Below are 21,486 nucleotides of genomic sequence, written 5' to 3'. Positions count from 1 at the left end.
TTGAAGATGTCCTGTTGACTGCTTCAATCTGATGTCCAGTCCGAATCCATTCACTGTAGCTTGTCTGACAGTTTGAAAGGATGACCAAGGTCGGGGTCACCAAATGTTAATGTGTGTGTGTGTATAGGAAGCTGGGTTGCATACGGTACATAAACCGTCTACAGTTTGGTCGTCGCAACTAGAACTTGAACGAGTTGGACTGCGGAGTGGGTATCCTACGGTGCGCAAGGGAGGGTCTGAAGACACGGCGACAGCCTCTGATAATTGCGATGGAAGATGAGTGACAGGCAGTTATGGTACTGTTTCTGATACTGATTTTATTGATAAAACTGATTCTTATTTATAGGTGATAAAAGGTACAAAAGTGCTGAGTCTGTAAAATATATGTTTTGTGTATTATGGATAATTTTAGTGTCTGGTGGGCAATTGCGATATTTTGATGGTCAGCAACTGCCCCGCTGTCTTTGCCATCTGCGGAGAGAGTGCATTGTCAGCAGAACTCACTGCAGTGGCCAGTGTGTTGTCGTGAGGTATTATATTACATGTTAAATAGAACACTGTGTCACGGTGCCTCTGTGTTATGCCGACGGGTATTATAAACTATTACTTAAGCATATTTCTGCAACTGAACAAAATAGAGTGCTCTGATTTCAGAAAAGTAGTTGCGTTGACTTATCAGTCTCACAAGTATATAAAAATTTATCTACTAAAATTTATTATAGCTCGATTTATGTACAGCGCACACCACTAATTTTCATTGGCATTTAAATCGAACGGTTTCGGCGCGTTCTCCGCTTTGTGGCTATTTTTCGTGAACTGTGAATTGTGAGTGGTGTCGGTGGGCATAGGCATAGTCTGCGAGTGATCATTTGTGTCTTGGCATTTGCATTAATCTTAAATTGTTTCTTTGGGAACGCATTTAACTGGACGTGGTGTGTACAGAGCGGATTTTGCATCAACGCGAAGGCGAGGAAGTTTTTTGTGTTTCGAGTGAACGCCAAGGCAAAGGGACATCAGAGCAAAATGGCCGCAAAACCGGAGGATAAAAGCACAGATATACCGGATCGTCTTTTCGACTCCAATCAACGCAGGACGTATAAGCGTATGCGCTTCTTTGGAAAGGTAAGACTTGCCCCAGAAGTGGATCATTGTGTTCTAGGGAATCCTCATGCACATTTTAACAACTCTGCGCAGCCTCACAGCGCTGGGCATACACATATGTATGTAAGGGCATGCAAACCAACACATACAAGCATGCGGCTTACATCTATTTTCGCCTCAGTTTCCTTTGGCACCCTTCCACTGTTTTATGTGTGAACGCGTGCGTGTGTGTGCCTGGTAGAGTTGTCAAAGAAGTGACGGCCCAGCCACATACTACATGCATGCAAACGTACATTCTTTTTTTTTGGCGCGTCGCATTCAATTTACAATTATTTAGTAAAAAATTGTGGCTAAAATGAGATGTTTTGCAATTGCTTGTGCAGGGCGGCTTTGCCAAGTGCTACGAAATCATCGATGTTGAGACCGACGATGTTTTTGCCGGCAAAATCGTATCAAAGAAGCTGATGATCAAGCACAACCAGAAGGAGAAGACCGCTCAGGAGATTACCATTCATCGTAGTCTCAATCATCCCAACATAGTGAAGTTCCATAGCTATTTCGAGGATGTCCAGAACATTTACATTGTCCTGGAGCTTTGCAAGAAGCGGGTAAGTACGCCGGAAATTCAGCATAGCATGCGTTCTTCCGAACTAATGGATCCCGCCTTTTTGCCACTCAGTCGATGATGGAGCTGCACAAGCGCTGGAAAAGCATCACGGAGTTCGAGTGCCGCTACTACATTTACCAGATCATCCAAGGCGTCAAGTATCTGCACGACAACCGCATTATCCATCGCGACTTGAAGCTAGGAAACCTGTTCTTGAACGATATGCTGCACGTGAAGATTGGCGACTTTGGCCTAGCCACTCGCATCGAATATGAGGGCGAACGCAAGAAGACTCTGTGCGGCACCCCAAACTACATTGCCCCAGAAATTCTCACCAAAAAGGGGCATTCGTTCGAAGTGGACATATGGTCCATTGGCTGCGTCATGTACACTCTGTTGGTAGGCCAACACCCGTTTGAGACCAAAACGCTGAAGGACACTTATTCAAAGATCAAGAAGTGCGAGTACAGAGTGCCAAGCTACTTGAGAAAACCTGCTGCTGATATGGTGATCTCCATGCTCCAGCCGAACCCTGAGAGCCGCCCAGCAATTGGCCAGTTGCTGAACTACGACTTCCTGAAGGGCTCGAAGGTGCCAACGTTCTTGCCAAGCTCTTGCCTAACTATGGCTCCGCGAATTGGCATCAACGACACCATTGAAGACTCCATTCATCGCAAGCCGCTGATGGAGATGAACGGCATTAGGGATGATACTCGTCTGGAGTCAACATTCCTCAATACCAACTTGCACGACGCCATCACTGCCTCGGCCCAGGTGTGCCGCCACAACGAAGACTACCGCAGCGACATTGAGAGCTTGCACCAGCAGCTCACCAATCTGATCAACAACAAGGTTTGTAATCATTGCAGTGATTGTATCTGTTAAATAATTATTAATCATCTCGTGCTTACAGCCGCGCATACTGCAAGGCAATCTCGAGGATGAGAATACCGATCCTGCAGCACAGCCGCTCTTCTGGATATCCAAATGGGTCGACTACAGTGAAAAATACGGCTTCGGTTATCAGCTCTGTGATGAGGGCATTGGCGTTATGTTCAACGACACAACCAAATTGATTCTGCTTCCGAACCAGATCAACGTCCACTTCATAGACAAGGACGGAAAGGAGAGCTACATGACTACGACCGATTACTGCAAGACGCTTGATAAAAAGATGAAGCTGCTTTCCTACTTCAAGCGTTACATGATCGAGCATCTCGTGAAGGCTGGAGCCAATAATGTGAACATTGAGAGTGATCAGATATCGCGTATGCCCCATTTGCACTCCTGGTTCCGCACAACGTGTGCTGTGGTCATGCATCTTACCAACGGTTCCGTACAGGTAGCTACACAAATTTAGTAAATGCTCTCCCGACTTACAGAAATTAACCAAAACTATTCCTGATTTCAGCTTAATTTTTCGGATCACATGAAGCTCATTCTTTGTCCGCGTATGAGTGCCATTACATACATGGATCACGAGAAGAACTTCCGCACATATCGCTTCTCGACCATCGTGGAGAACGGTGTGTCCAAAGATTTATATCAAAAGATACGCTATGCCCAAGAAAAACTTAGAAAAATGCTGGAGAAGATGTTTGTTTAATTGTTGGATGATGTTCACCATCTCCACAACCTACCAGCGGACTATCATTCTAAGGCAAAATGTTAGTTTAAGCTAAATCACGAACGCCTTAGCCAACCCAACCTAACCCTCGGGGTCGACTTAAAATATCACCAATTCCCCATTCATCTGTTCCCACGCCAATTCTTTCCCACAATCGTAGTTTCTGTCCAAATTTGTATTTACTGTTTAACGTTTTTTTTATACCCGATACTCAAAATGAGTATTGGGGTATATTAGATTTGTGGTAAAAGTGGATGTGTGTAACGTCCAGAAGAAATCGTTTCCGACCCCATAAAGTATATATATTCTTGATCAGCATCAATAGCCGAGTCGATTGAGCCCTGTCTGTCTGTCCGTCTGTCCGTCCGTCCGTCCGTCCGTCCGTCCGTCCCCTTCAGCGCCTAGTGCTCAAAGACTATAAGAGCTAGAGCAACGATGTTTTGGATCCAGACTTCTGTGATATGTCACTGCTACAAAAATATTTCAAAACTTCGCCCCGCCCACTTCCGCCCCCACAAAGGACGAAAATCTGTGGCATCCACATTTTTAAAGATACGATAAAACCAAAAACGCAGAATCGGTGAGGATAACCATATCTTCTAAAGTGCAAAATCTGAACCAGATCGAATAATGATTATAGCCAGAATCAAGAAAACAATTTCATTCTTTCTCGCTCTGTCTCTCTCTAACACACAGGTTTCATGGTCGGTTTTGTCAATTGCAAAATATGAGTTCAAGGATCGCAGAACCTATAAGAGCCAGAGCAACCAAATTTGGTATCCACACTCCTGTGATATCGGACCTTGACCGTTTCGTGTCCAAATTTCGCCACACCCCCTTCCGCCCCCGCAAAGGACGAAAATCTGGGGCATCCACAAATCTCAGAGACTATTAAGGCTAGAGTAACCAAATTTGGTATCCGCACTTCTGTTAGATCTCACTAAAAAACGTGTATCTCAGAATTTCGCCCTACCCTTTTCCGCCCCCACAAAGGACGAAAATCTGTTGCATCCACAATATTGCACATTCGAGAAAACTAAAAACGCAGAATCATAGATAATGACCATATCTATCAGATTGCTGAATCTGGATCAAATTTATAGCCAAAAGTAACAAATCAATTTGCACTGGCTACGCAGCCCCCGACGTCACGCTCAGACTGATTTTCTGTCTCTCTCGCACGCACTCTTTGTCGTGTCGTTTAATATTAGCGGCGTCTGCCGGAGGAGAGCCATACTGACTTAGTATCGGGTATAACTGTAGAGTTGCGGTCTCAGCAGCAACTCACAGCGTTCCCCCTCGTTTTTGTTTGGTTTTGCATTCCACTTTAGTTCCCTGTTTAACGTTTATATCTGTTTAAATATTTTCGTACACGAATATCGAAAGAAATTATTAATAAATATAAATAAATGTATACTTTTAGAAATTACAAGTAATCCTCGATCGCCCACGCATCATTTCAACAATTCGAACATTTGGGTAGAAAAAACAACAAACAAAACATGGATGTTAACTATTAGAACCCTGCGGTTTGGGAGTAAAAATTTCTTTTGTATTTTTACCTAAGCTAATAAAATTTGAACCACTGTAGTAATAAATACAATGCTTCTCAAATTATTCAAATTGGAAGATTTTACGTCTCAAATTGATTCTAGGAATGTCTTATGTATTATATTTCTGTTTTCTGAGTACCGTCGGCCAAATTTCTATTGTTTCGGCTGACGCACGAATTAGGAAACTTGAAACAATTTATCGCAGTTCAGGTGTAAGTAAGATCGGATATAAAAAAAAGACTTTAAATACAGTGTTTTTTCCCGCAGTATACGTCAGGTTGCCCATCTGTTGATGTTAATGTAGGTGACAATTTTGTTGTTCGCTGTGTGGGTGGCTCATCAATCTCCGTGGTGTCACTGATCACGTTGTGGGAACGTTTGATTGCCACATCTTCTGGAAAGAGCGGCGCTAGACGAGTGATAGGGCGCTTGTATACGCCAGATGCTGTCTTAACGTCAACCACTCGTACGTGGTTGTCCTGTCCAGGATATGTCTTAATGATGCGACCCATTGGCCACTTCATTACAGGAAGGTTGTCTTCCTTAACCAAAACTAATAATCCTTCAGGTACGTTTGGTGAAGCGGTCTTCCATTTATGCCGAGCTTGCAATTCTTGGAGGTATTCTGTAGACCATTGTTTCCAGAATGAATGCTTTAGGCGCGATACCAATTCCCAGCGCTTGACCAATGTTCTTCCTTGTTGATCAGTATTGACGTCAGGAGGCGTTGTCAATGGTTCACCAATCAAGAAGTGTCCTGGGGTGAGCGCTGTTGTATCAGTGGGATCATTTGACATTGGAGTGATGGGTCGAGAATTGAGAATTGCTTCAATTTCGATTATCACTGTGTTTAGTTCTTCAAATGTCAATGAGGCTGTGTTGGTGGTTGTTATCAACAGCTTTTTTGCTGATTTTACCGCCGCTTCCCAGAGGCCGCCGAACGATGGAGCCCTGGGAGGAATGAATTTAAAATCCACTTGTTTTTTGTTGCAATGATTCGTGATCAGAGCACTTGCCTTTGAGCTGAATATAGAGTCTTCTAATTCTTTAAGCTGGTTGTTTGCACCCACAAAGTTCGTTGCATTGTCGCAATGAATAGTTTGGCACTTCCCACGTCTGCTTAAGAATCGACGCAGGGCGGCCAAGAATGCATCTGTGGTCAGGTCGCTTACCAGCTCCAGGTGTACTGCCTTTGTGGAAAAGCAGCAGAACACGGCGATGTATGCCTTTTCCCTGGTCTTTTCCCTCGGATCTTATGGTGGATCGAGATTGGTCCACAGTAGTCGACGCCTGCATGTGTGACTCGTTGTGCTGGGAGATTGCATATGATCTGGTGCATCAGCTTTGGTCTAGCCTTGGTGCATCTAACACAGCTGTGGATGATGCTTCTAGCCATTGTCTTGTCATTGATAATCCAATATTGTTGTCTTGCGATTGCCCTTAATGCTGGAGCACCACAATACATGTTCTCCTCATGTAGCTCCCGCAAGATCATTTTGACGATTGGGTCATTGTAAGGCAGCAAAACTGGGTGTTTTGCGTTTTATGGAAGTAGAGCTTCTTCAAGTCTACCACCAACTTGGATGAGCTCATCGTCTCCTAGGAAGGGAGATAACGATATGATCGAGATCTTTCTATCCACAGTCTTATAGCGTTGGAACTGTTTTAACTCTGCTGTAAACTCGACTTGTTGTATGGTTCGCAGGATTATAGTGCGGGCGTGAGTCAGTTCTTCTGCGCAGAGCGTCGTGGTGTTCGCTCTGTTGGTTTTGTAGCAGAAGCGTAACATATATGCCACAATGCGTTGCAGTTTGTGAAACGAGTTGCTATGTCTGCAAGTATATAATTCGTCCCCAAGTGCGCTAGGTGTGATTGGCAAGCTTACATGTTTAGCTTTTCTCTCAAGATTACTGGGTTCTATGTTGGGTGCCTTCGTCCAGTTGTCTCGAGATCCGTGCAGAAATAATGGTCCATATAACCACAGATTGTGATCTGCCAGTCTGCTTGCTGCGATTCCTCTCGACAGGACATCGGCTGCGTTGTTGGCCGATGACACGTGACGCCATTGTGACTGGTTTGTTAATGCCTGGATTTTGGCTATTCGATTTGCCACAAAGGTATGGTATGTTGATGACGATGCGTTTATCCAGGATAACACAACGGTGGAATCACTCCAACACCATCCTGAAACCGTGTTAATGTCCATGTGCAGACCCTGTCGGACTCGGTTTTTGAGCTCGGCACCGAGGACTGCAGCACAAAGTTCTAACCGTGGTAGCGATTGTTTGGCTGTCGGCGCCACACGTGATTTCGAACAGAGCAGTCTTACTGACACTTGGTTGTTTTTGTATGTAGCGCGTACATATACAGCTGCGCCATATGCTCGTTCTGATGCATCTACAAACGTATGGAGTTCTTGGGTAACTGGAGTTTTACCATCGTAGATATGCCGGGGAACTTGCATTTTGTTCAATGTTTGTAAGTCGTCCCGGTATTCTTTCCATTCGGTTTGGTGTTGTAATGGTAATTCGTCATCCCAATCCAGTTTGAGCTCCCAAAGTTGTTGCATGAAGATTTTTGCCTTTACTACCACCGGTGAAAAGAGTCCTAGTGGGTCAAAGATTTGGGCCAGTTCGGAACATACCACCCGTTTGGTGATGCGTGTAGCCTGGCTTTTCTGTGTTCGTCCACACAATGTATCCTTCTTCGGCATCCAGATGAGACCCAGAGTTTTCACGCTGTAGTGCTCTAGTGTCTCTCCTAGTTTTACATCGGTTACAGCATCCTCTTTGGGGATTCCTTGGAGAAGTTGCTCATTGTTGGAGCACCACTTGCGCAATTTGAATCCGGACGGTAGCAATATCTTATTTAGTTCTTGTCGAACATGAATTGCCTCTGGAATCGTGTTTGCTCCAGTTAGACAGTCGTCAACATAGAAATCGGTTTTTAATGTTGTTGATCCTACTGGTAGTCTGTCTTTGTATTGTATTGCCAAATGATCCAGACATTTCGTTGCTAGGAACGGAGCAGCTGTTGTCCCATATGTTACTGTTTTCAGGCGATAGTACCTGATCTCTTCGGATGGATTGTTTCTCCAGACTATCATCTGATGGAATTGATCCTCCGGGTTCATCCACACTTGCCGGTACATCTTTTCTATGTCCGCTGTGAATACGTACTTATGAATTCGAAATCGTAGCAGAATGGACATAAGTTCGCTCTGAACGGTGGGTCCAGCCTGCAGAATGTCGTTCAAAGATTTCCCGCTTGTTGATTTGCATGAGGCATCGAATACTACCCGAAGCTTTGTGGTGGTGCTTTCAGGTTTGAGTACACAATGATGTGGAATGAAGTAGTGCCTTTTGGGAACTTTTGATGCTGGCACCATCTTCATATGTCCTAGTCCTTCATACTCTTCCATGAAGTCCACATAACTCTTCCAAGTTTCTGGTGAGCTTCGCCGCTCCAACGCTAGGAATCTTTTTGTTGCGGTTTCCAACGACCCCTTCAGGGCTGAAGGGTGTTCGGAAAATGGGAGCTTTACAATAAAACGGCCGTCTGAAGCTGTCTGAAGATTTTCTATAAAATGAGCTTCGCACCGTGCTTCCACTGGAGTGCGTGGTTTGTCTTCCGTCTCTAGATTGTCCAGAGTCCAGAATCTTTCCATGAGCTCGTTTACTCCCGTTGCACAAATGGGTGAGGAATTGTGGGCAGATTTGACTTTTCCTGCCACAATCCATCCCAGTTTCGTGTTTTGTAGCAACGGGCCTCCTGTCCTTAGCTGCTGTTGATCTGGTAGCAGCAGCGAGTAGTAATGCTCGGCTCCAATTAGCATGTCGATTTTGCCTGGCTTATGGAAGTTTGGATCTGCCAGTGAGATCTTGCTTGGTACGTTTAAGCTCTCTGAATCGAGTGCCTGAGCTGGTTGATCAGCTATTATCTGTGGTAATACGAAAGCTTCAATTCTTTGCGTAAAACCATTGTGAAGGGATTTCATGAGCACATTTACTCGTGCTCTGCTGGTCTTTGATTGACCTCCAATTCCTTCGATCCGTAATGTTGTGTCTTTTAGTTTAAGTGACAACATTGATGCCATTCGTTCAGAGATCAAGTTTATCTGTGATCCTGAATCTAGCAGTGCTCTGAAATTAGCAACCTGCCCGTTGTTGGCTTCTACTGCCACCTTTGCTGTGGCCAGAAGATTGTAACTATTGTTACTTGCTGCACCAACCGTCGGGCCTCTTGATTCTGTAGCTGCGCCTGATTATGTTTCCAAATGTAGCATCGTGTTGTGCTTCTTGTCACACTTGAAGCAGTTTCGACCAGGGCATGCGTTTGTTTTGTGATTTGTTCTAAAACAATTAACGCACATTTTTTGTTTTTGTACCCAATTTAGTCGTTCTGATAGAGATTTGGAGCGAAATTCTTCGCATCCGTAGAGCCAATGGCTTGCTTTCTTGCAGAATGTGCATAAGGGTGCTCGCGCTCTCCCTGTGTTTGCTGATGCACATGTCGTGGCTTTTGGCTCTCTCCTTGCTGCTGGTGGCTTCTTACTGGTTCCTAGAACCCGAATTCTTTGCTCCAAGAACTGAAGCATCGTATCCAGCGCCTGGATGTCCTTTGAGCTTCCCAATGATTGCTCATACAAGGCCTTATTTGTTACATCCAGTTTGTTTCTGATAATGGCAATCAATATCGGATCCCATGTAGATATATTGATGCCCAATCCCTTTCTATGGTTGTTATATACAACTCTTTTAATGACTTGGGATCGTCATTAATTGTTTGGTGATTGAGGAAGCGGTTCAGTACCGTTTTCGAAACATCTCTGGGATTGTTGTATGCGTCAACTAGTATTTCCCAAGCGGCTTCATAATTTTCTTCCTTTAGATCGATATGTCGAATCAATCTTTCTGCCTCGCCGGTAAAGGTGGTTTTAAGATACCACATCTTTTTCACCGTAGGCATGTTGGTCTCATGCACCATGCATGAGAACAGATCGAAGAACTGGGTCCACTTTAATAGATCCCCATCAAACTTTGGGATGCTGATGCGTGGAAGCTGCACGTTATCCGTGTTTGGTGTGGCTGATTTTGCCAATGCTCTTTGGACCTTACTTTCCAGTGTTAGGTAGGATTCCATGTCATATCCTCCTTCCACTGGGTCCTCGTATTCCTCATGAATTGTGAAGTGGACTTCCTGCGCTTGAGTCCATAGTGATTTTATCAAATCACTTGATGTGCGTCCTTCCGCCTCTGAAAGTTGTTTCAGATTGCGTTTAACGGACTCTACTATGGCCTTTTGTCGGCGACATAGTGAAAGCAGTTTTCTGTAATCCTTCGAGGACTGCTGGATCAGATCGCTTTCTTTGGGACCTACTGAAGGTTTCTCATGCTTTTCTTTAGGGACGATTTGACGTTCCCCACGAGCACTAGACGTCTGTGATAGCTTATCCATGCATTCGGTAAAAATCGTAATGTATTGCTTACATGTTGTACGTAAGTCTTCACGGAATTTAACGTATTCATCCGTTTTGTCTGTATCGCGAAGTTTGGAGTCGTTTTTGTTAAAGCGATTCCACGCATTTTCGAGTGCTGATATTTTGGCTTGAAAATAAGAGGCCGTTTGCTTTCGTTCTTGGGAATCTTTTTTAAATTTCCGAATGCACCTCGATATTTCCTCACCAATCTCTTGCTGCACATCCATTGCCCATGTAGCGGCAGCTTCTGCCTCCATATGTGTATCCATTCTATCTGTTTGTACTTATTACTTCTGACCCGTTGGGAGTGTTTTATTTGCTTTGCAGCTGGATACGCTCCGAATCGCAACCGTTGTCGGTCAGAAAGGTAATAGTACAGGTGATGTGTTGGATCGAGGGATTTGTGCTGTTTCCAATCTATGGAACGCACGGAACAACAAAAATTGATTACCTTGGTGGTAATCGAATTCTATAGCTGTTTTTCTGTTGGCTGATAACCTGAATATGTCAGATTTGCCAAAGTGATACTTATTGGTAGGAGATGCTACCGTAAGTGTATGGCCTGATGCCAAATTTTTATTGAAGATGTCCTGTTGACTGCTTCAATCTGATGTCCAGATCGAATCCTTTCACTGTAGCTTGTCTGACAGTTTGAAAGGATGACCAAGGTCGGGGTCACCAAATGTTAATGTGTGTGTGTGTATAGGAAGCTGGGTTGCATACGGTACATAAACCGTCTACAGTTTGGTCGTCGCAACTAGAACTTGAACCAGTTGGACTGCGGAGTGAGTATCCTACGGTGCGCAAGGGAGGGTCTGAAGACACGGCGACAGCCTCTGATAATTGCGATGGAAGATGAGTGACAGGCAGTTATGGTACTGTTTCTGATACTGATTTTATTGATAAAACTGATTCTTATTTATAGGTGATAAAAGGTACAAAAGTGCTGAGTCTGTAAAATATATGTTTTGTGTATTATGGATAATTTTAGTGTCTGGTGGGCAATTGCGATATTTTGATGGTCAGCAACTGCCCCGCTGTCTTTGCCATCTGCGGAGAGAGTGCATTGTCAGCAGAACTCACTGCAGTGGCCAGTGTGTTGTCGTGAGGTATTATATTACATGTTAAATAGAACACTGTGTCACGGTGCCACTGTGTTATGCCGACGGGTATTATAAACTATTACTTAAGCATATTTCTGCAACTGAACAAAATAGAGTGCTCTGATTTCAGAAAAGTAGTTGCGTTGGCTTATCAGTCTCACAAGTATATAAAAATTTATCTACTAAAATTTATTACAGCTCGATTTATGTACAGCGCACACCACTAATTTTCATTGGCATTTAAATCGAACGGTTTCGGCGCGTTCTCCGCTTTGTGGCTATTTTTCGTGAACTGTGAATTGTGAGTGGTGTCGGTGGGCATAGCCATAGTCTGGGAGTGATCATTTGTGTCTTGGCATTTGCATTAATCTTAAATTGTTTCTTTGGGAACGCATTTAACTGGACGTGGTGTGTACAGAGCGGATTTTGCATCAACGCGAAGGCGAGGAAGTTTTTTGTGTTTCGAGTGAACGCCAAGGCAAAGGGACATCAGAGCAAAATGGCCGCAAAACCAGAGGATAAAAGCACAGATATACCGGATCGTCTCTTCGACTCCAATCAACGCAGGACGTATAAGCGTATGCGCTTCTTTGGAAAGGTAAGACTTGCCCCAGAAGTGGATCATTGTGTTCTAGGGAATCCTCATGCACATTTTAACATCTCTGCGCAGCCTCACAGCGCTGGGCATACACATATGTATGCAAGGGCATGCAAACCAACACATACAAGCATGCGGCTTACATCTATTTTCGCCTCAGTTTCCTTTGGCACCCTTCCACAGTTTTATGTGTGAACGCGTGCGTGTGTGTGCCTGGTAGAGTTGTCAAAGAAGTGACGGCCCAGCCACATACATGCGTGCAAACGTACATTCTTTTTTTTTTGGCGCGTCGCATTCAATTTACAATTATTTAGTAAAAAATTGTGGCTATAATGAGATGTTTTGCAATTGCTTGTGCAGGGCGGCTTTGCCAAGTGCTACGAAATCATCGATGTGGAGACCGACGATGTTTTTGCCGGCAAAATCGTATCAAAAAAGCTGATGATCAAGCACAACCAGAAGGAGAAGACCGCTCAGGAGATTACCATTCATCGTAGTCTCAATCATCCCAACATAGTGAAGTTCCATAGCTATTTCGAGGATGTCCAGAACATTTACATTGTCCTGGAGCTATGCAAGAAGCGGGTAAGTACGCCGGAAATTCAGCATAGCATGCATTCTTCCGAACTAATGGATCCCGCCTTTTTGCCACTCAGTCGATGATGGAGCTGCACAAGCGCCGGAAAAGCATCACGGAGTTCGAGTGCCGCTACTACATTTACCAGATCATCCAAGGCGTCAAGTATCTGCACGACAACCGCATTATCCATCGCGACTTGAAGCTAGGAAACCTGTTCTTGAACGATATGCTGCACGTGAAGATTGGCGACTTTGGCCTAGCCACTCGCATCGAATATGAGGGCGAACGCAAGAAGACTCTGTGCGGCACCCCAAACTACATTGCCCCAGAAATTCTCACCAAAAAGGGGCATTCGTTCGAAGTGGACATATGGTCCATTGGCTGCGTCATGTACACTCTGTTGGTAGGCCAACACCCGTTTGAGACCAAAACGCTGAAGGACACTTATTCAAAGATCAAGAAGTGCGAGTACAGAGTGCCAAGCTACTTGAGAAAACCTGCTGCTGATATGGTGATCTCCATGCTCCAGCCGAACCCTGAGAGCCGCCCAGCAATTGGCCAGTTGCTGAACTACGACTTCCTGAAGGGCTCGAAGGTGCCAACGTTCTTGCCAAGCTCTTGCCTAACTATGGCTCCGCGAATTGGCATCAACGACACCATTGAAGACTCCATTCATCGCAAGCCGCTGATGGAGATGAACGGCATTAGGGATGATACTCGTCTGGAGTCAACATTCCTCAATACCAACTTGCACGACGCCATCACTGCCTCGGCCCAGTTGTGCCGCCACAACGAAGACTACCGCAGCGACATTGAGAGCTTGCACCAGCAGCTCACCAATCTGATCAACAACAAGGTTTGTAATCATTGCAGTGATTGTATCTGTTAAATAATTATTAATCATCTCGTGCTTACAGTCGCGCATACTGCAAGGCAATCTCGAGGATGAGAATACCGATCCTGCAGCACAGCCGCTCTTCTGGATATCCAAATGGGTCGACTACAGTGAAAAATACGGCTTCGGTTATCAGCTCTGTGATGAGGGCATTGGCGTTATGTTCAACGACACAACCAAATTGATTCTGCTTCCGAACCAGATCAACGTCCACTTCATAGACAAGGACGGAAAGGAGAGCTACATGACTACGACCGATTACTGCAAGACACTTGATAAAAAGATGAAGCTGCTTTCCTACTTCAAGCGTTACATGATCGAGCATCTCGTGAAGGCTGGAGCCAATAATGTGAACATTGAGAGTGATCAGATATCGCGTATGCCCCATTTGCACTCCTGGTTCCGCACAACGTGTGCTGTGGTCATGCATCTTACCAACGGTTCCGTACAGGTAGCTACACAAATTTAGTAAATGCTCTCCCGACTTATAGAAATTAACCAAAACTATTCCTGATTTCAGCTTAATTTTTCGGATCACATGAAGCTCATTCTTTGTCCGCGTATGAGTGCCATTACATACATGGATCACGAGAAGAACTTCCGCACATATCGCTTCTCGACCATCGTGGAGAACGGTGTGTCCAAAGATTTATATCAAAAGATACGCTATGCCCAAGAAAAACTTAGAAAAATGCTGGAGAAGATGTTTGTTTAATTGTTGGATGATGTTCACCATCTCCACAACCTACCAGCGGACTATCATTCTAAGGCAAAATGTTAGTTTAAGCTAAATCACGAACGCCTTAGCCAACCCAACCTAACCATTCATCTGTTCCCACGCCAATTCTTTCCCACAATCGTAGTTTCTGTCCAAATTTGTATTTACTGTTTAACGTTTTTTTTTTGTTGTTTGGTTTTGCATTCCACTTTAGTTCCCTGTTTAACGTTTATATCTGTTCAAATATTTTCGTACACGAATATCGAAAGAAATTATTAATAAATAAAAATAAATGTATACTTTTAGAAATTACAAGTAATCCTCGATCGCCCACGCATCATTTCAACAATTCGAACATTTGTGTAGAAAAAACGAGGGGGAACGTTGTGAGTTGCTGCGGACACCGCAACTCTACGGTTATACCCGATACTAAGTCAGTATGGCTCTCCTCCGGCAGACGCCGCTAATATTGAACGACACGACAAAGAGTGCGTGCGAGAGAGACAGAAAATCAGTCTGAGCGTGATGTCGGGCGCTGCGTAGCCAGTGCAAATTGATTTGTTCCTTTTGGGTATAAAAATGATCCGATCTGATCCAGATTCAGCAATCTGATAGATATGGTCATTATCTATGATTCTGCGTTTTTAGTTTTCTCGAATGTGCAATATTGTGGATGCAACAGATTTTCGTCCTTTGTGTGGGCGGAAGGGGGTAAGGCGAAATTTTGAGATACACGTTTTATAGTAAGATCTAACAGGAGTGCGGATAACAAATTTGGTTACTCTAGCCTTAATAGTCTCTGAGATTTTTGAATATCCCCAGATTTTCGTCCTTTGCGGGGGCGGAAGGGGGTATGGCGAAATTTTGAAACAAACTCGTCTCGGTCCGATATATTAGGAGTGTGGATACCAAATTTGGTTGCTCTAGCTTTTATAGTCTCTGAGATCTAGGCGCTAATGTTTTACTCTAAGCAAAGCCGCCTATGCTACGTGTGTGTTAGAGAGAGACAGGGCGAGAAAAAATGAAATTGTTTTCTTGATGCTGGCTATAATAATAATACGATCCAATTCAGATTCTGCAGTCTTAAAGATATAGTCATTCTCTACAATTCTACGTTTTTGGTTTTTTCATATCTTTAAAATTGTGGATGCCACAGATTTTCATCCTTTGTGGGGGCGGAAGTGGGTGGGGCGAAGTTTTGAAATATTTTTGTAGCAGTGACATATCACAGAAGTCTGGATCCAAAACATCGTTGCTCTAGCTCTTATAGTCTTTGAGCACTAGGCGCTGAAGGGGACGGACAGACAGACGGACGGACAGACGGACAGACGGACAGACAGACAGACAGACAGGGCTCAATCGACTCGGCTATTGATGCTGATCCAGAATATATATACTTTATGGGGTCGGAAACGATTCCTTCTGGACGTTACACACATCCACTTTTACCACAAATCTAATATACCCCAATACTCATTTTGAGTATCGGGTATAGCAACAAACAAAACATGGATGTTAACTATAAGAACCCTGCGGTTTGGGAGTAAACATTTCTTTTGTATTTTTACCTAAGCTAATAAAATTTGAACCACTGTAGTAATAAATACAATGCTTCTCAAATTATTCAAATTGGAAGATTTTACGTCTCAAATTGATTCTAGGAATGTCTTATGTATTATATTTCTGTTTTCTGAGTACCGTCTGCCAAATTTCTATTGTTTCGGCTGACGCACGAATTAGGAAACTTGAAACAATTTATCGCAGTTCCGGTGTAAGTATCGTGGTAATTTTTTTTTTGGAGGTATAGAGAAAGATCGGATATAAAAAAAAGACTTTAAATACAGTGTTTTTTCCCGCAGTATACGTCAGGTTGCCCATCTGTTGATGTTAATGTAGGTGACAATTTTGTTGTTCGCTGTGTGGGTGGCTCATCAATCTCCGTGGTGTCACTGATCACGTTGTGGGAACGTTTGATTGCCACATCTTCTGGAAAGAGCGGCGCTAGACGAGTGATAGGGCGCTTGTATACGCCAGATGCTGTCTTAACGTCAACCACTCGTACGTGGTTGTCCTGTCCAGGATATGTACGTTTGGTGAAGCGGTCTTCCATTTATGCCGAGCTTGCAATTCTTTGAGGTATTCTGTAGACCATTGTTTCCAGAATGAATGCTTTAGGCGCGATACCAATTCCCAGCGCTTGACCAATGTTCTTCCTTGTTGATCAGTATTGACGTCAGGAGGCGTTGTCAATGGTTCACCAATCAAGAAGTGTCCTGGGGTGAGCGCTGTTGTATCAGTGGGATCATTTGACATTGGAGTGATGGGTCGAGAATTGAGAATTGCTTCAATTTCGATTATCACTGTGTTTAGTTCTTCAAATGTCAATGAGGCTGTGTTGGTGGTTGTTATCAACAGCTTTTTTTTCTGATTTTACCGCCGCTTCCCAGAGGCCACCAAACGATGGAGCCCTGGGAGGAATGCATTTAAAATCCACTTGTTTTTTGTTGCAATGATTCGTGATCAGAGCACTTGCCTTTGAGCTGAATATAGAGTCTTCTAATTCTTTAAGCTGGTTGTTTGCACCCACAAAGTTCGTTGCATTGTCGCAATGAATAGTTTGGCACTTCCCACGTCTGCTTAAGAATCGACGCAGGGCGGCCAAGAATGCATCTGTGGTCAGGTCGCTTACCAGCTCCAGGTGTACTGCCTTTGTGGAAAAGCAGCAGAACACGGCGATGTATGCCTTTTCCCTGGTCTTTTCCCTCGGATCTTATGGTGGATCGAGATTGGTCCACAGTAGTCGACGCCTGCATTAAGAAACGGGCGTGCTTGTGTGACTCGTTGTGCTGGGAGATTGCCCATGATCTGGTGCATCAGCTTTGGTCTAGCCTTGGTGCATCTAACACAGCTGTGGATGATGCTTCTAGCCATTGTCTTGTCATTGATAATCCAATATTGTTGTCTTGCGATTGCCCTTAATGCTTGAGCACCACAATGCATGTTCTCCTCATGTAGCTCCCGCAAGATCATTTTGACGATTGGGTCATTGTAAGGCAGCAAAACTGGGTGTTTTGCGTTGTATGGAAGTAGAGCTTCTTCAAGTCTACCACCAACTCGGATGAGCTCATCGTCTCCTAGGAAGGGAGATAACGATATGATCGAGCTTTCTATCCACAGTCTTATAGCGTTGGAACTGTTTTAACTCTGCTGTAAACTCGACTTGTTGTATGGTTCGCAGGATTATAGTGCGGGCGTGGCAAGCTTACATGTTTAGCTTTTCTCTCAAGATTGCTGGGTTCAATGTTGGGTGCCTTCGTCCAGTTGTCTCGAGATCCGTGCAGGAATAATGGTCCATATAACCACAGATTGTGATCTGCCAGTCTGCTCGCTGCGATTCCTCTCGACAGGACATCGGCTGCGTTGTTGGCCGATGACACGTGACGCCATTGTGACTGGTTTGTTAATGCCTGGATTTTGGCTATTCGATTTGCCACAAAGGTATGGTATGTTGATGACGATGCGTTTATCCAGGATAACACAACGGTGGAATCACTCCAACACCATCCTGAAACCGTGTTAATGTCCATGTGCAGATCCTGTCGGACTCGGTTTTTGAGCTCGGCACCGAGGACTGCAGCACAAAGTTCTAACCGTGGTAGCGATTGTTTGGCTGTCGGCGCCACACGTGATTTCGAAGAGAGCAGTCTTACTGACACTTGGTTGTTTTTGTATGTAGCGCGTACATATACAGCTGCGCCATATGCTCGTTCTGATGCATCTACAAACGTATGGAGTTCTTGGGTAACTGGAGTTTTACCATCGTAGATATGCCGGGGAACTTGCATTTTGTTCAATGTTTGTAAGTCGTCCCGGTATTCTTTCCATTCGGTTTGGTGTTGTAATGGTAATTCGTCATCCCAATCCAGTTTGAGCTCCCAAAGTTGTTGCATGAAGATTTTTGCCTTTACTACCACCGGTGCAAAGAGTCCTAGTGGGTCAAAGATTTGGGCCAGTTCGGAACATACCACCTGTTTGGTGATGCGTGTAGCCTGGCTTTTCTGTGTTCGTCCACACAATGTATCCTTCTTCGGCATCCAGATGAGACCCAGAGTTTTCACGCTGTAGTGCTCTAGTGTCTCTCCTAGTTTTACATCGGTTACAGTATCCTCTTTGGGGATTCCTTGGAGAAGTTGCTCATTGTTGGAGCACCACTTGCGCAATTTGAATCCGGACGGTAGCAATATTTTATTTAGTTCTTGTCGAACATGAATTGCCTCTGGAATCGTGTTTGCTCCAGTTAGACAGTCGTCAACATAGAAATCGGTTTTTAATGTTGTTGATCCTACTGGTAGTCTGTCTTTGTATTGTATTGCCAAATGATCCAGACATTTCGTTGCTAGGAACGGAGCAGCTGTTGTCCCATATGTTACTGTTTTCAGGCGATAGTACCTGATCTCTTCGGATGGATTGTTTCTCCAGACTATCATCTGATGGAATTGATCCTCCGGGTTCATCCACACTTGCCGGTACATCTTTTCTATGTCCGCTGTGAATACGTACTTATGAATTCGAAATCGTAGCAGAATGGACATAAGTTCGCTCTGAACGGTGGGTCCAGCCTGCAGAATGTCGTTCAAAGATTTCCCGCTTGTTGATTTGCATGAGGCATCGAATACTACCCGAAGCTTTGTGGTGGTGCTTTCAGGTTTGAGTACACAATGATGTGGAATGAAGTAGTGCCTTTTGGGAACTTTTGATGCTGGCACCATCTTCATATGTCCTAGTCCTTCATACTCTTCCATGAAGTCCACATAACTCTTCCAAGTTTCTGGTGAGCTTCGCCGCTCCAACGCTAGGAATCTTTTTGTTGCGGTTTCCAACGACTCCCCCAGGGCTGAAGGGTGTTCGGAAAATGGGAGCTTTACAATAAAACGGCCGTCTGAAGCTGTCTGAAGATTTTCTCTAAAATGAGCTTCGCACCGTGCTTCTACTGGAGTGCGTGGTTTGTCTTCCGTCTCTATATTGTCCATAGTCCAGAATCTTTCCATTAGCTCGTTTACTCCCGTTGCACAAATGGGTAAGGAATTGTTGGCAGATTTGACTTTTCCTGCCACAATCCATCCCAGTTTCGTGTTTTGTAGCAACGGGCCTCCTGTCCTTAGCTGCTGTTGATCTGGTAGCAGCAGCGAGTAGTAATGCTCGGCTCCGATTAGCATGTCGATTTTGCCTGGCTTATGGAAGTTTGGATCTGCCAGTGAGATCTTGCTTGGTACGTTTAAGCTCTCTGAATCGAGTGCCTGAGCTGGTTGATCAGCTATTATCTGTGGTAATACGAAAGCTTCAATTCTTTGCGTAAAACCATTGTGAAGGGATTTCATGAGCACATTTACTCGTGCTCTGCTGGTCTTTGATTGACCTCCAATTCCTTCGATCCGTAATGTTGTGTCTTTTAGTTTGAGTGACAACATTGATGCCATTCGTTCAGAGATCAAGTTTATCTGTGATCCTGAATCTAGCAGTGCTCTGAAATTAGCAACCTGCCCGTTGTTGGCTTCTACTGCCACCTTTGCTGTGGCCAAAAGATTGTAACTATTGTTACTTGCTGCACCAACCGTCGGGCCTCTTGATTCTGTAGCTGCGCCTGATGATGTTTCCAAATGTAGCATCGTGTTGTGCTTCTTGTCACACTTGAAGCAGTTTCGACCAGGGCATGCGTTTGTTTTGTGATTTGTTCTAAAACAATTAACGCACATTTTTTGTTTTTGTACCCAATTTAATCACATCAGAAATTTTCAGCAATGGAAAACTTAACGATTGACAGCGAACCAACAGACGACAACAGTTTGGCAGGGTATGTGCGGGCATTCCTGTGGTTGTTCCTGGGGTTTTTTGCCCTGGTCAAGGCTGCTCAGCTCCTGGATCACTACTTTATCGCTGGTCTGATGGGGAGCTACAAGCCCCGCTCGAAAGAGCAGATGTGGCTGCACTACCAGGCGATGAAAGAGCAGAGCGACTCTCAGTCGCAGGAGCTGCGTCAGAGGAACACGAAACTGGAGGGCTTGATAGCGGATCTGCAGGAGTGCAATCGCCAGTTGATCAACGAAAACTGCAGCCCTCAATCAGCAATGGGCGACAAACAGATGGACCAGGAGCCGAAGAACCCCCACAATCTCTTCATAAAGAACAATCACTTCCACCTGACCATTCAGGTGCTCGTCAAGGAGGAACGCTTCGATCTCAGCATAAAGAACCCTTCGCTGGCGCCAAAGGTGGAGCCCAGTATCTGGATGAAGTACCTGAAGCAGCGCAAGTCTCTGATGTCCTGCCAGTCCATTGTCGATCCCAATGCCATGACCGAAAGCACTCCTGGGCGCACAGAGCCCACCATATTGAGCACCGAGGAGATGCAGAAGATACAGGGCATTAGCTCTTATGCCTAGCTCTTCGTACTTTTGTGTTATGGCATTAAACAAATTTTTTAAGGTTTCGGCAGCATAGAAAATCACAACAAAATTGCACAGACAGGAACGTCACTCGGGCAGCATCAGCGGGAATCGATAAATTTCGATTTCCCTTTTCAATCATTTCAAACGGAAATGTGTTGATTTATTTGCATATACAATAAATACATACATTTACTTCTTTTATATGTGTATCCATTCTATCTGTTTGTACTTATTACTTCTGACCCGTTGGGAGTGTTTTATTTGCTTTGCAGCTGGATACGCTCCGAATCGCAACCGTTGTCGGTCAGAAAGGTAATAGTACAGGTGATGTGTTGGATGGAGGGATTTGTGCTGTTTCCAATCTATGGAACGCACGGAACAACAAAAATTGATTACCTTGGTGGTAATCGAATTCTATAGCTGTTTTTCTGTTGGCTGATAACCTGAATATGTCAGATTTGCCAAAGTGATACTTATTGGTAGGAGATGCTACCGTAAGTGTATGGCCTGATGCCAAATTTTTATTGAAGATGTCCTGTTGACTGCTTCAATCTGATGTCCAGATCGAATCCTTTCATTGTAGCTTGTCTGACAGTTTGAAAGGATGACCAAGGTCGGGGTCACCAAATGTTAATGTGTATAGGAAGCTGGGTTGCATACGGTACATAAACCGTCTACAGTTTGGTCGTCGCAACTAGAACTTGAACCAGTTGGACTGCGGAGTGGGTATCCTACGGTGCGCAAGGGAGGGTCTGAAGACACGGCGACAGCCTCTGATA

The 21,486-nt window shown here is 44.4% G+C and overlaps 3 protein-coding genes across 3 annotated transcripts; all 3 read left to right on the top strand.

The window, feature by feature from the left end:
- The first annotated feature begins 739 nt into the window (after positions 1-739).
- On the top strand, positions 740-3,421 carry LOC117186200 (serine/threonine-protein kinase polo-like). The gene is made up of 6 exons (XM_033386507.1): positions 740-825; positions 943-1,122; positions 1,485-1,709; positions 1,781-2,560; positions 2,622-3,050; positions 3,120-3,421. The coding sequence occupies exons 2-6, from the start codon at positions 1,024-1,026 to the stop codon at positions 3,312-3,314; spliced, it is 1,728 nt and encodes a 575-aa protein (XP_033242398.1). The 5' UTR covers positions 740-825; positions 943-1,023; the 3' UTR covers positions 3,315-3,421.
- Positions 3,422-11,697: 8,276 nt separating this feature from the next.
- On the top strand, positions 11,698-14,413 carry LOC117186202 (serine/threonine-protein kinase polo-like). The gene is made up of 5 exons (XM_033386508.1): positions 11,698-12,068; positions 12,429-12,653; positions 12,725-13,504; positions 13,566-13,994; positions 14,064-14,413. The coding sequence occupies exons 1-5, from the start codon at positions 11,970-11,972 to the stop codon at positions 14,256-14,258; spliced, it is 1,728 nt and encodes a 575-aa protein (XP_033242399.1). The 5' UTR covers positions 11,698-11,969; the 3' UTR covers positions 14,259-14,413.
- A 5,646-nt stretch (positions 14,414-20,059) lies between these two features.
- On the top strand, positions 20,060-20,701 carry LOC117186719. Its single transcript, XM_033387829.1, has one exon. It carries the CDS (start codon positions 20,060-20,062, stop codon positions 20,699-20,701), a length of 642 nt encoding a protein of 213 aa, XP_033243720.1.
- Positions 20,702-21,486: the final 785 nt, after the last annotated feature.

This window comes from Drosophila miranda, chromosome XR, assembly GCF_003369915.1.
Source record: "Drosophila miranda strain MSH22 chromosome XR, D.miranda_PacBio2.1, whole genome shotgun sequence".
Lineage (NCBI taxonomy): Eukaryota > Metazoa > Arthropoda > Insecta > Diptera > Drosophilidae > Drosophila > Drosophila miranda.
Note: the sequence above shows the minus strand (reverse complement) of the source record. Positions and strands in the feature narration are given on the sequence as shown.